This window comes from Nycticebus coucang, chromosome 3, assembly GCF_027406575.1.
Source record: "Nycticebus coucang isolate mNycCou1 chromosome 3, mNycCou1.pri, whole genome shotgun sequence".
Taxonomy (NCBI): Eukaryota; Metazoa; Chordata; class Mammalia; order Primates; family Lorisidae; genus Nycticebus; species Nycticebus coucang.
The window spans coordinates 41,766,153-41,780,157 of record NC_069782.1 but is presented as its reverse complement, the minus strand read 5'-3'; the positions used below and the strand labels follow the sequence as shown (position 1 = coordinate 41,780,157).

The following is a 14,005-nucleotide window of genomic DNA, read 5'->3' as shown; positions in this document are numbered from 1 at the left end:
TCACTGTTCCAAGGGCTTTACAGGGATTTAAATTGTACAGCAATCCCCTGATTAGTATCTTTATTTTTATAGATAAGGAAATCAACCAAGTCCCCACACTGGCTAATAAGTGACTCAAGGTCCCTTAGCTTACACACGGTGGAGGCCGGCTTTGGAGTTAGTCTGTGCGTCTCAGCCTGTGGGCTCACTTCTATCTGTTATTCTCTCCTCTGCCACATATCGAGATCACAAGTATTTCGTTTTTGAAAAGTTGCTACCTTAAAAAAAATTTGAACATCACTTTGTATTAGTGGTAGTAAATGATACTTTAAAAATATTGGTATAATTTGGTATTAACACTTCTAAAGCAACATTTTGTGATCTACTTGAATTTTGTGAGAGTTGGTGTTTCACTGGAAGAAAAACAACGCAGTGCATTTGTACCCCTTGAATCGACTTTTCACCTACATGTAAAAAGAAGCGGTGCTCAATTTAGTGTAAATGCTTGAGTACCTATTATTGCACTAACAGCACAGTGGGAGCAATTAGTGCAGAATGACATGGTTCTGATCCTCCAGGAGTTGTCTTGCCGATTGGGAGGGGACAATGACCTTTAAGAAATATATGCGGAAACTAAAAAAGTAAAATTCATAGCAAAAGATAGAATGGTGGTTGCCGGGGGCTTGGAGTGGGGGGTGTGAGAATGGGAAGGTGTGGGTGAAAGGGCACAAAGTTTCAGTAAGGCAGGATGAGATAGTTCGGGAGATCGCTTATCCATCATGGTCACTCTAATTAACGATCATTGCTAAGAGAGTAGATATTAAAGGTTCTCACAATGAAAAATGCCAAGTGTGCGAGGCCATGGATATGTTCTTTAGCTTGCTTTAACCATTTTACAATATATTCTTATATCAAAACGTCATGTTGTGCCCTGTAAATATATATGATTTTTACCAACCATACCTTAATTTAAAAATAGTTGGAAAAAGAAATATTTAGTGTTAGGCAAGGTATCAACAATATACATGAAAAGCACTGAGGTCTCAAAAAAGGTGTTCGTGTTTGTGGTTGTGTCTAAAAGCACAGCAGGGCTTTAAAGAGCAAATAGTTGTTAGCTGGGCAGCCAGGGGACATTGGGACATTTTACGGAGAAGTCATTCTCCAAACACCATGATATGATGCTTTTTTTTTTTCTTGAGACAGTCTCACTGTTGCCCTCAGTAGAGTGCCATGCTGTCACAGCTCACAGCAACCTCAAACTCTTGGGCTTAAGCCAGCGGTTCTCAACCTGTGGGTTACGAACCCCTCTGGACTGTATTCAAGGTTCGTGTCATTAGGAAGGTTGAGAACCACTGGATTAAGTGATTCTCTTGCCTCAGCCTCCCTAGTAGCTGGGACTACAGGTGCCCGCCACAACACCCGGCTATTTTTGTTGTTGTTGCAGTTGTCATTGTTGTTTAGCAGGCCCGGGCTGGGTTCGAACCTGCCAGCCTTAGTGTATGTGGCTGGCGCCCTAACCATTGAGCACGGGTGCTGCCGCTTTCCCCCCCCAATATTGTCTGCTCACACTCTTCTTCCTGCTTGGATTTTCCTCTCTCCTAATTGTTCTTATGAACTCCATTTATTGTTCATCCTCGACTCAGATGTTATTTGCCTCAAAAAGCTGGTTTATATCCTACCAGAAAAAAATAATTTAGACAATGTGTTATCTAAGAAAATTCACTGTTTAGGTGTCTGGTCTCCACACGAAACTGTGAGAACTTGGAGAGCAAGGGTCATGTTCTTGGTCTTTGTATTCTTAGCATAGAATCCTACGTACAGCAGACAGTTAAATTGAACTGAGGTAAATTTTCAGTGGGGCATCAAGAAGAGAATGCAGATAGACCAGGAGACTGGCACTTAAAATTAAAAATTGCAAAAAGGATTTTTTTAGATTTTATCTCTTGTATGATTAATTTGCCTTTAGACTAGTTTGTTTTTGTTTTATTATTTGCATTCTTCATTTATTTTATTGTTATTTAATATTGATAGCTTCATCACGTTTGTGAAACAAAAACTATCATGTAGGTTGGCCACGGTGTTTAGAAAGGATGTTAAGCTTTCTCGACTCTTGTGGATGTCAGGATGGGTGAGCAGTCCATGTTTGACAGAGGGCAGAGCTGCCTGCCTCCTTCTAAGGCACCAGTCTTCTCCGCGTATAAACATTCAGGCATGATAAGAGTGCAGGATAATATTTCAGAGTCAGAGATAACTTCCAAACAGCATTTAGCTTTCCAACTGAAGTGTTTAAAATTCTTTACTTCATAAAGGTTAATGTGAATCTGAAAACACAGTAGAAGAGAAAATATGACTTAAAATATAATGACTATTTTATGTATTTTACATAGTAAATCAACTATGAGCTGAAAGGTAATTTTATAAAATGAAATACAATAAATAGATGGGTTCACATGTTAGGTGTTATTTCTGAGTCAGCTCCTCCTGGGCACCCTGACTGCCTCTAGCATCCTTACCTATTTTACTGTCTTTCCGAGGGGTGGAGCCGGCAGGAGAGGGAAGGAAGATAAGAAAGAGCTAGGATTAATCATGCGATTCTTTGAGTCTCACAGTTTTTATTTAAACAGAACGATTTTTTTTTTCAGTTTCAGCCAGGGCCGGGCTTGAACCCGCCACCCCTAGTGTATGGGGCCGGTGCTCTACTCCTTGAGCCACAGGCGCTGCCCAACAGAACAATATTTTGCATTAGGTGTTTGGTATATTTCTTCGCAGTTCTAGAATGGTTTTGATACTGAGGGAAAGGAAGGGAAAGCGGGAAAGGGGAAATGGTGGGCAGTGAGGGAACAGCTCAGGCAGCTCCTTTAGTCTTGCAGCTAAAAGGTCACCAAAGTTGTTAATCTACACAACTAGTATTAGGACACTACAGAGAGCGAAAGCCTACTCTTCTGCTTGGCCATGTTGGAGCATAACCGTCAAGGCTGGTGGTAGGGTCAAAGCTTGCTGCAGGAGACCTGCACGCCCTGACTCCCAAAGTGGCTTTGACAGTGTCTGGCAGTGTCTAGCAGGGACTGTCAGTAAATGCTGGGGATGAATTAATAAACCTCGACGGCTGCTGGAGGGGGAACTGCAGTTTGGGGTTCCTAAACACAGCTGTGGTTTATAAGTATGGCTTTGAAGGACAGATGTTTCTCTTCCCTCTTAGTCTGCTGAGAGACTAAAGAAGTGAGCACACATGGATGAAGGTGCCGTTCCTACCCTTGTCTCTCAATTTTCTTTCCCTTTTTTTCTTTTTTTGCCTCTTGTGATGGAATCTCAATACATCAGGCCCCATAATAGGAATTGAAATATTGCACCAGAACCACAGACTATTTATTCTTTGAGACATTTGCCTTTACCTTGGAAAAAGCCATGTGAACCATCAATCCCCTACCTTCCACATGTACCGTACACCACAAACATGTTAAAGTTTTGGTTGTATGTTTAAGTGAGTGAGAACTGGGTTTGAATCTTGGCTTTAATACTTATCAACTTGGTGAAATTTAATATTATTCTGGGCTTCTGCTTTCTCTATAAAATGAGGATACTGATGTTTTCATCATAAGGCTGATATGAAGATTAAATACGATCATATGGTGTGTCCAGGGGAGAGCCTCAGTAACAGGAAGCTAACATCATTGCATTTTTTGAACTGTAGAAGATTTAAAGCTGTAAAATTTCTTTGTATATTAAGAAAAATTGTACCAAATGAATGGGAGACACTAGGATAAACGCTATCTTTGCTTTCTAGTTCTCCCTCGGGCATGATCGAGGGCACTCCACAGCTGCATGCGAACGCATGGAGAGTTTCCACAACTTGCTTCGCACCTGTTCATGTCCCAGTGGTGGACCCCTGTAATGTCAATCAGCAAAATAGTAGGTCTTCCTTTCCACATGTAAACTTAAGAAAAAAGCTCTGTGTATTGCTGAAGTTTTGTAAAATGAGACAATGATTTGAAATTCCAATTTTCTTCATTGTGATAAAATCCAAGTCATTTCTTGCATATTTGTGCTTAATGTTACGCATTTATATATATCTTTTTGTATAGCCTAAGTTATTTTTTTAAAAATGAAAATGACTCGTGTTTTTTACTTTGGATTTATAAATACACTTATTGTAGGTGTTTAGAAATCCCTTCAATCCAAATCCCTTCTTTCAGGCTAACATTTTGGAGCTTTCAGAGTCTTTACATGCTAAAGAGAAAGCATCTGGAAATACTCTAAAAAGACTGTTATGTCCGGATGTTCAATATCAGTTCTATAATGTGACAGCTCAAGTGGCTTCTCCTGTTTATTACTATCTCATTACAAGGCCCTACTCCCGGTGCATATTATGGCTTTATAAGCAGAAAGCCAGTGAACCAGGGAGATTTTGTACCATCATTGGGCAACAATTTGAGATGGTCATGCTTAAATGGTCAGAGTTCCAATTTGCAATGACGGTGCAACTCACATGCCAACAATTTTTGGCTGCATTTTTTTTTTTTCACTAAAGCTAAAGCAAACTATGCTAAAGGCTAGTTCACTTCCTAATAAAACACACACACACATATAGGTATATACTTGTAAAATTACTGTATGAATAATATTAATGTGCATGCTTAAATGGTCTATAATGTTAATTTGTCCTTTAATTGATTACTCTTACTGGTTTACTATTTTTATGTAATTAAAAAAAAATGTATTTCTAATTATTTGCTGAGCATTCATGAAAAGCCAGTACAATTTCTGGATTTGGTAGTTGTGTGGAGGACTTCTGTTGATCGTCATATGTTTTTTATTATTAATGTGTAGATTTGGGGCACTAGAAAGAACACAAGATAGAGTCTTCCTTTTGGATTCACCTAAGTCCGCTTTTAAATTTGAAGTTTGTGAATCTCCATGGTCATTTTTCCTATCTACAATGACAAGGCTAGACTAGAGTTTCTGTCTGTATGATTTATTACTTTTAATCTCAAGGCCATTTATAAAACCTTTCTCCATTCTGTCCCCAATTTTTCCCTAGTCTACCCTTCCTCCAACTAGTCTTGTCTGGTTTGTTTCTAATTTTCTTGGCTTCCTCCTGGAAATTGTAGTGACTTTATTTCTCTTTATTTAATAACATGTAAAAGTTGAAGTAGAGTGCACTGCATAAGTTCAGTTTCCCTCTGGTCTTACCTTAAGTTATCTCCTTTATTACATATCATTTTGCTCCATTTTCCATCAAATTTCTCCCCATGCCTCTTGTCTTCTATCTACATATTTTAGATATTATCCTTTTCTAACTTTGCCATGAACTATGCTTTTAAAAAAACCTCAGATGAACAAATTCAGAAAGTTTCTCAAATAAAGAAAAATAAATAGATAGAAGTCAATAACTTTGATTTAGATTCTTTTTAAAATTTTGTTATTTCAGATTAATGTGAGGGTACAAATGAGTACAATGTTTGTGTTTGTTAGGTAAGGTTCCTGTTGTAGTTGTGTTCCCACACCCAGAAGGTGTGCCATATACCCTTACATTGTGCCCAGTAGGTAGGAGCACACTAATCCTCCTCCCTCCTCACCTCTCACCTTTCTCTCCTTTCCCCTCCCCCTACTTGAGTTAAATTGGATTTTTCTCTTCTGTGGGCATGTATTAGTTCATCTACTGGCTTCATATTAGTATTGAGTACATTGGATACTTGCTTTTCCATTCTTGTGATACTTTACTAAAGAGAAGGTTCTCCAGTTCTATCCAGGTTAATACAAAAGATGTAAAGTCTCCATCGTTTTTATGGCTGAATAGTATTCTATGGTATACATATACCACTGTTTATTAATTCATTCATGGGTTGATGGGCACTTGGGTTGATTCCCCATCTTAGCAATTATAAATTGAGGTTCAATAAACAATCTAGTGCAAATGCCCTTAGGATAAAATGATTTTTTTTCCTCCTGAGTAGATACCTAGTAATGGGGCTGCAGGATCGAAAGGAGGGTCTACTTTGAGTTCTTGAGGATTCTCTATACTTCTTTCCAAAGAGGTTGTGTTAGTTTGCAGTCCCACCAGCAGTGTAGAAGTGTTAACTCTTCTCTCCACATGTGCTCCAGCATCTGCAGTTTTGGGACTCTGTAATGTGGGTTAATCTCACTGGGGTTAGGTGATATCTCTATGTGGTTTGATTTGCATTTCTCTGATGATTAAGGTTGATGAGCATTTTTTTATGTGTTTGTTGACCATTTATCTGTCTCCTTCAGAGAAGGTTCTGTTCATGTTCATGTCTCTCTCCCAGTGATAGACAGGATTGTTTGCTCTTTTTTCATTGATTAACTTATCTATAGATTCCAGTTATCAGCCCTTTGTTAGATTCGTGCAAATACCTTTTCTCATTCTGAAGGTTGTTTATTTGATTTAGTTATCGTTTCCTTAGCTGTGCAGAAGGTTTTTAGCTTAATTAAGCCCCATTTATTTCTTTTGGTTGTTGCAATTGCCAATGGAGTCTTCTTCATAAAATCTTTCCCCAGGCCAATATCATCAAGAGTTTTTCTCACGTTTTCTTCTGTGGTTTTTATCATTTTGTGTCTTAGATTTAAATATTTTATCCATTTTCAGTCAATTTTTGTAAGTGGTGAGAGATGAGGGTCCAGTTTAAGTCTTACTGGTTATCCAGTTCTCCCAGCACCATTTATTGAATAGGGACTCTTTTCCCCAGGGTTTGCTGTTCTTTGGTTTATTGAAGATCTCACCTGGATTCTAGAGGATATATATATATATATTTTTTTTTTTTTTCATGAGGTTCTTCTTCAGTTACCCTTTACTTAATGTCAGGGGGGATATATTTGGTCTGCAAATCCTTAGGGCACACAGTAAGGACGTCTTTGGTGTATTACTTTGCTCTTTCAGGATCCTTGGGACTAAGAATATGTAAGTTAACAGTACATTGCTGTAGTCTCCAATATCAGGATATGAATGTGGAATGCAAAAATGTATATTTAGGTAATTATCATATGTTTCCTTACCAATAATACATATACTTAAAATACTCAAGAAAATAAGTCAGTATAATTCTTTACTACTGGACAAATTCTGATCTCCAACAGCTTTTCTGGTCTCTCAAAGACATTGACAGTGACAAGATTTTGATTAATTTTGTCTGTAATGAGACCCATGCAACCGAGGTCCAGGTTTTCTAAAGAAAAATAGAATCTGGTTGTTTTGTCAAACTTGGTTACACCTTTAAAAGATTATATCTATTTGATTAGTCATTCTCAAGGGAAAAATCAACAAATTTTAAGACATGATTATAGAGATTCCACGTCCCCCCCCAAATAATTTGATAGTTATATCTTATGGCCTTTGGCATGTGTTCCAGTCCCTAATGTTTATTCTTTACGAATCTATCCATGTTTCTAATATTCAGCTACTAATATCTGCCAGAAATTGTGCCTAGTGCACTGTACACCATGCAGACATTGAATTCAACAACTAATATGTAGCATCTGCCACATTGATCTCAGAGAATCCATTGAAATGAGATGGCTTCCAGCCCTTCCGGGATAATTGTGTATTTGACAGAGTTGTCATAACATCCACAATCTGTAACAACTTTTGTGACCTATGAATATCTGAAGATAAGCTTCTCAATATTTCCCCATTCTTCATAGCACATTTCGTGGGATGATCCTCAGACAGTGGGGTGGTTGAGTCACTACTTCTATCAACCCTTCTGTTACTCATCTTATATGATACACTTTTATTTATTTATTTATGAAAGACTGTTGCATATAGATTAAGTGCTCTTGCCAACATTACCAAAAACATAAACAAACAAAAACTATAAACTGAAACTATTGGTTCTCTTATTTAAGAGTAATATGCACTATAGTACATTTCTAGGAAAGCAAAATGCTGGATAATTATGGAACTTGGTACTGAGGGGTAAAATCTGGATGAGTGAATGAGATACTTAAGGGGCTCTTTTCCTGCTAGTTGGGTATGCTGCACACTGTGATGTCATCCACCAGGAGCTATTTGCTCCCTGTCATGTCTACATCAGCCCAGGGCTGTACTACCAGCTGTGTCACCATGACGCATGCAAGTGCGGAAGTGCCTGCCTCTGCAATGCTCTCGCTCACTATGCCTACCTCTGTGGCCAGCGTGGTGTTCCCATCCATTTTAGAGACCAGATTTCATTCTGTGGTGAGTACCATGGCTCAGATAAAGACAACCAGGTAATACTTTGAGCTCTTTGTGTTTATAATTACTGCTCTTATTTTTTAAATGAAAGGTCAATATTGCATGTAAGTTATCTGAAATATTCTTAAAATGTATGGACATGAAAAACAAATGAAATACTGGTTTCTTAAGATCAAAGATATGCTGGATAAGAACAATAGCTTTTGACTATGTTATCAGCAAAAGTAGTGGAACTGTCTATTCTGAAGTGTGCAACAGAAATAATTTGAAAATTTGAAAAACTCTTATCACAGACATATCATATCTAAATATTGGGGATGATGGAAAAGTACTATGTGATTCAGTGACACAGCCGATTTATAATTAAACAGTTATGTTATGCAGCAGGCGATTGTAATCTCAAGTTCATGGGGCTCCAATCTTCAATGTTATGGTGCCTGCAGTTCTCATTCATGGTAGATTATTTCTTTGTGTGTTCTATAATTTTTTTGTTAGCTAATCTTATCAGGACCCCCCCCCCATTAGAATCTTTGGTGACATGGCTTTGAGAACACCACTCTTTCCTCCCACCACTCCCCCAGGGGTTTACAGTTATTACAGGTATCACTGGCCAGTGTTCGTGTTGATGGCTCAGCTTTGTTTAAGACAAAAAATATGCAAATAAAGTAATGCAAATTCATATGCCAAACCTGAGCAGGATATAAGTCCAGGATTTTGACTTCTAAGCAGTAACTTTAATTTATCACCTAGCATTAGAGACGCCTTCCTGGTGTGCTATGAACAGATTTCTTCTAGTCCAAGAGTTGACAAACAATAATCTTTGCATAAAATTTATTAAAGTATAACCATGCTCATTGTTTACATGCTGTCTATGGTATGAGGAAGAGTTGAGTGTTTTGACAGACTTTGCGTGGTCTGCAAAGCTAAAAATATCTTCCCTTTAGCCCTTTGTAGGGCAATGTTTCTGACCCCTGCTTTAGTTTTTCCTTTTAAATGAGGATGTTGTTCTTTGAGATTCCAAGTAAGGGTCTCTTAGTTCCTTCTCTGAATGAAAGGCCAACTTTCATTTTCCATTCTCTCATGTGTTGAATCCAAGGTCCAAATTTACCAAGGTCTATCTTCCCCTCTTCCACTCCAAGTTCTGGATTTTATTTCCTTTCTCACTCTTGACATCTGAAGATGTCCTCCCATTTTTTTCTCACAAGGTCAATTATAGAAAAATAATTTCTATATAGCATTTTCTACCTGTACACATTTGTACAAGTATGCTTTTAGATTATTTTCATGTGCCTACCAAAATCAGCTTAAATTGGTCTAAAGAGAAATAGGAAGGGTTTAGAGCAGTGACTTTCAACTGGTATACCAAGGTCCACTGGTGTGCTGTGAGAGATCTTAGGTGTGCCAGGAAAATTTTTAAAGATCATTAATTCAATTATTTTTGAAAGAAGTTCAAAGCACAGTAAGTATACTGTTTTTTTTTGTTTGTTTGTTTGTTTTTTTTTTTGAGACAGAGTCTCACTGTGTTGCCCTTGGTAACACAGTGCTGTGGCGTCACAGCTCACAGCAACCTCAAACTCTTGGGCTTAAGTGATTCTCTGGCCTCAGCCTCCCAAGTAGCTGGGACTACAGGTACCTGCCACAACATCCGGCTATTTTTCTGTTGCAGTTGTCATTGTTGCTTAGCTGGACGGGGCTGAGCTTGAACCCACCAGCCTTGGTGTATGTGGCCGGCACCATAGCACTGTGCCATGGGTGCTGAGCCAGTATATTGGTTTTTCTTTTTTCTCTTCTTTTGGATAATTTAAGTGTGCTGTGGAAGTTTAACTATAGGTTCAAGTGTGCCAGGAGATGAAAAAGTTGAAAAGGACTGGTTTAGAAAAAAAGCACAAACATGATTAAGAGAACAGATGGTAAAAACTCTGCGTGAATTAATAAACTCAAATTCTGTCGTCTTTGTGAAAGGCTGCAACTTTACCTAGGTTTAAACATCGCCATCAGGAAGATGACGACAATATTTCAGTACATAAGATCTAAAATGTGAGGACAGAAGATTTATTCGAACATACATAAGAGATAGACGCATTACAAAATTATGATAAAGGCTAACAAAAAATGTTATAAAACATATTTTGAAACATAAAAAATGTTATAAAACCTATTTTGAAATTTTATTCTTCTGCTATACTTCTGCTGAGCCCAAGAATTGCTTTATATATTTTCTGTTGTAGAATTATGTAATGTTTCATGTTTAGTGATGTAAGGTATCTTTTGTTTCATGAGCTATGTCTGTCATAGACCTCTAAGCAGGCATGAACTGTCTCTGGGCCTTGTGGGAATCTTTCTCAAGGAGCGCCCTTTGCTCTTAGCCGTGCCGTGCCGGGAAGGCATGTTGTACCATCACTGCTCCTCGTTCTGCCGCCGTTCCTGCATTGCTCTTTCTTCCCCGGAGCTGTGTAACGAGGACTGTGCCGAAGGCTGTAACTGTCCTGAAGGCAAATTCTACGAAGACACGCTTAACTTTTGTGTGCCCATGTAAGTCACAAAGACGGGTTGAGAGCATCCAGTTTTCACCCCTCTTTCTTCTTCTAAATTAAAGGGGCTTTCAGGCTTGTTTTAAAAAATACTTTGTATTGTCTTTACTTTTTTTTTGACCTTGGACATGTTCACAAACAGCTACAGAAAGGGCTAGGAAACCTGACGGTTGATCCTGAAGTTGATTGCCACTTGCTTTTATCATACCCAAATCAATAATAAGGTTTATGCTTTGCTGTAAGGTGGTGGACTTTAGTAGCTGGATTGTAATGTCTGTTAGCAATCACGATTCTCACGTGGAGTGAAGACTTTTATCCATAGGGCTAAATGATATGTCAGTTATATTTCTCTGAAGTGAATTTAGTGATTTTTCTTGTGGCTAAAACAACCCTGTTTGTGAGCTGTATTTTAGAACAGAGATACGAAGCTACACTCCATATCTAAACAGCTTCTGCCATTTGTGTGTCTGTCAGGGTTGCAGGCAGACTCGGAGAGCAAGGCCCACCTTTACCTTGCCATGCAAAACATAGGGTGTGCTTGAATTTAGTAATTTTCAGAGAAACTCATGTCTTGCTTTATTTACTTAACATTTTTTCTCCCTTTTAGATTTCACTGCCGGTGTCATTATAGGGGCAGTGTTTATCAACCTGGAGAACTCATTCCAACACCCTTGGGCTTATGGTAGGTTTTGATGATGTGATTGTACTTGGCAAATGACACGTGCACTAATATATTTTCTGAACCAAAACTATAAGTTTAAATATGACTTATGTAATTAAGAAAATAAAGATAACCTTTAAATATGTTACAGTCACATATATGTATGTGTGCCATACACGTATATACAGTCTCAAGTATACATGATACGTGTATATTAAATTTCAGTGTGGAACATCTGAGTTTTGTTTTCATAACTGCAGAAAAGTGGAAGCCTTTGATCATTTTTGGTCCTTAGAAGTTAGAGATGAGGTGGGTGTTTAAATGCTACTGTATTACTGAGAAGTTTTAGTTTTGTGGTTTATCTACGGATCAAGAAACAAACAAAAAAAGGAATTCCCAAATAGATTTGAACAATGTCCCCCACAGAAGGTAATCATACTTTCTCCCCAGGGACATCAATACCTGTGAGATAATGTTTATTCACGGGATAACATTCATTCTGGCTGTAACCTATCTGTTAAAATTAAAGGCACATCTATGCAGCAGTCGACATTTATATTCAATTCCTAACCTGCCTCTTTTGTTGCACTGCAGGTACCCACAGATAATAATAGCCAGTGGATAATAGTGATAATTATAATGACATCTAACCATTACTGTGTACCTTCTCTCACCCTGGCACCATGCTGTGTTATATGTATATTATTAAAGTACTCATTACTGTAACCCTAAGACATGGTCCTGTTGCTTTATCCCAGCTGTGGTCCCAGCTGACAGGTGAGGAAAACGAGGCCCAGGTGCTAAGCAACGTGCTCATCAAGCCGGGATTTAATCCCAGGCAGTCTGGCTCTTCAGTGCTCTCCTGCCTCCTTCCCTCTGCAGCTTATTTTGCATTCACAGTAGAATATTGGTTATGCTCAATTTACCTTTATCATTATCTCCATTTTCATCTTTCCCTCCCCACCCCATCGAGACACAGTGGCAACCAGCTTTTGCATTTTCCTTTGGTGGGCGGTACTGATGTCCACACAGTTTCCCAAGCCGGCAATTGGAGAGTCATTTTTGACTTCTTCTCCTTCTCAACACACCTAGCCAGTAAAAGAACTTAGGATTTTACTTTCTATGCACAGTTGAAAGCCATTCTTTCCTTCCCATAGCCATCATCCTCACAACATCTCACCCACTCTTCCCTGGACCTTCTTGTCTAGTCTTCTTGCCTCTAATCTTATCCTCCTTCCATCTGCCAAGGTGTCGTATCTTTTTTTAATGTCTTTACATAAACTTAGCAAAAATAAAGTAACTGTCTCTTCACCGTGAGAAAAGTAAAAATTCCATTAGGATAGTGACCTCCTGCCATTCCTTTCAAGAAGCCTCTGTCCCAGAGTAAGTGTGATACGGAGGACCTGGGCTGGGGTCTGACCTGCTGTCCCAGCTGCTCTATGCCCTGTGAGTGTGAGCAAACTTAGGCAGACGTGATTCTGTCCGTGGTGAGTCACACCTCCGAGTGGCAGTCTAGCGGTCAACAGCATACTTTTCATGTGATGTATTCCAGTTCTTCATCTGGGCTCAAATATGGAACACATGATCTGGTACAAAGCTGAAGGGAAAACTGGTGGAGTCACAAGAACTTCTGGGTTTTTCTCTATTTTGTATCTTCTTGAGGGATTTTCAAGGCTAACTTTGCCTGTCTGTGGTTCTGCCTGATGCCCTGACTTACGTTGTAATGAAGTTGTGACTCCACTCAATATTCAGTGCTGCTGCCAGAAGGATTCACATCAACCTCACCCCTTCTCCGCTTAAGGTCTTCAGTGGTTCATCTCAGGGATTAAATCTCAGCATCTACAAAGCTGGCTCTTTAGCCACCAGCATCTCCTGTCACTTCCTGCATTGCGCTTTGCTCCAGAGGACGCTGCTTCACCCCCTCATGGTTTGTCCATGTTTCCTGGGAGTATTTATAGCCTCTGCCTTATCCATATCAGAACACCCATCCATTCTTCAAAATTATTCAGACTTTACCTCTTTTGACTGACTGATGTCAGTTGCCAGCAGATATTAAAATGTTTTTGTTTTACTTCTATCTCTTAAATATGTGTTTCATATATATATTTGAAACATCATGTATTTGTGTGTCTTGCTCTCCTACTGGAATATAAGCACTTGGGTAAAGACTATACATTTCAGCCTTTGTATCTCCCCAGCCTATTGCAATGTCCACACTTATTGGTGGGGCAAAAAACACACAAAAGGGTAATAGCTCTCTCCAAGTTGGACCTAAGCCAATAACTTATTTGTAAAAAATTCTGTGGAGGAGATAACATCTGTATATGTACTCAATCAATTCTTGCACATTAGAAGGGTTTTGAAATTCAGGAAAAAACCCAGAAGTTTGGTTTTATAAAGTAACTTTGTTTACTTCCAGCCAGTGCTCCAATGGGACTGTGAAATGCGATGAATTAGCAACGCCCTCTACTGGTAAGATCTCAAAAGATGCTTTCCTTGAGGACCATGGAGCTGTGATACTGACCCCTCTCAGGCAGAAGACAGGAACCCCTCCCAGCCTCCTTGCCAATGTACATGAAAACACCCGGGGAGTGTTTCTCCACACAGTGCTCTAGCGCTTCCTGAGTTTTTCATATTGAGAATTCT

The 14,005-nt window shown here is 38.9% G+C and overlaps 1 protein-coding gene across 2 annotated transcripts in view; it reads left to right on the top strand.

Annotated features, from left to right (window-relative positions):
- The window catches only part of OTOGL (otogelin like), a 198,944-nt gene that overhangs the window by 40,314 nt on the left and 144,625 nt on the right, over window positions 1–14,005 (top strand). For both annotated transcript variants that reach the window (XM_053584139.1, XM_053584138.1), the window contains exons 18-22: window positions 3,764–3,888; window positions 7,961–8,170; window positions 10,534–10,699; window positions 11,306–11,380; window positions 13,779–13,831. In XM_053584139.1, the coding sequence (XP_053440114.1) occupies window positions 3,764–3,888; window positions 7,961–8,170; window positions 10,534–10,699; window positions 11,306–11,380; window positions 13,779–13,831 (629 nt within the window). The remainder of the gene's footprint in view (window positions 1–3,763; window positions 3,889–7,960; window positions 8,171–10,533; window positions 10,700–11,305; window positions 11,381–13,778; window positions 13,832–14,005) is intronic.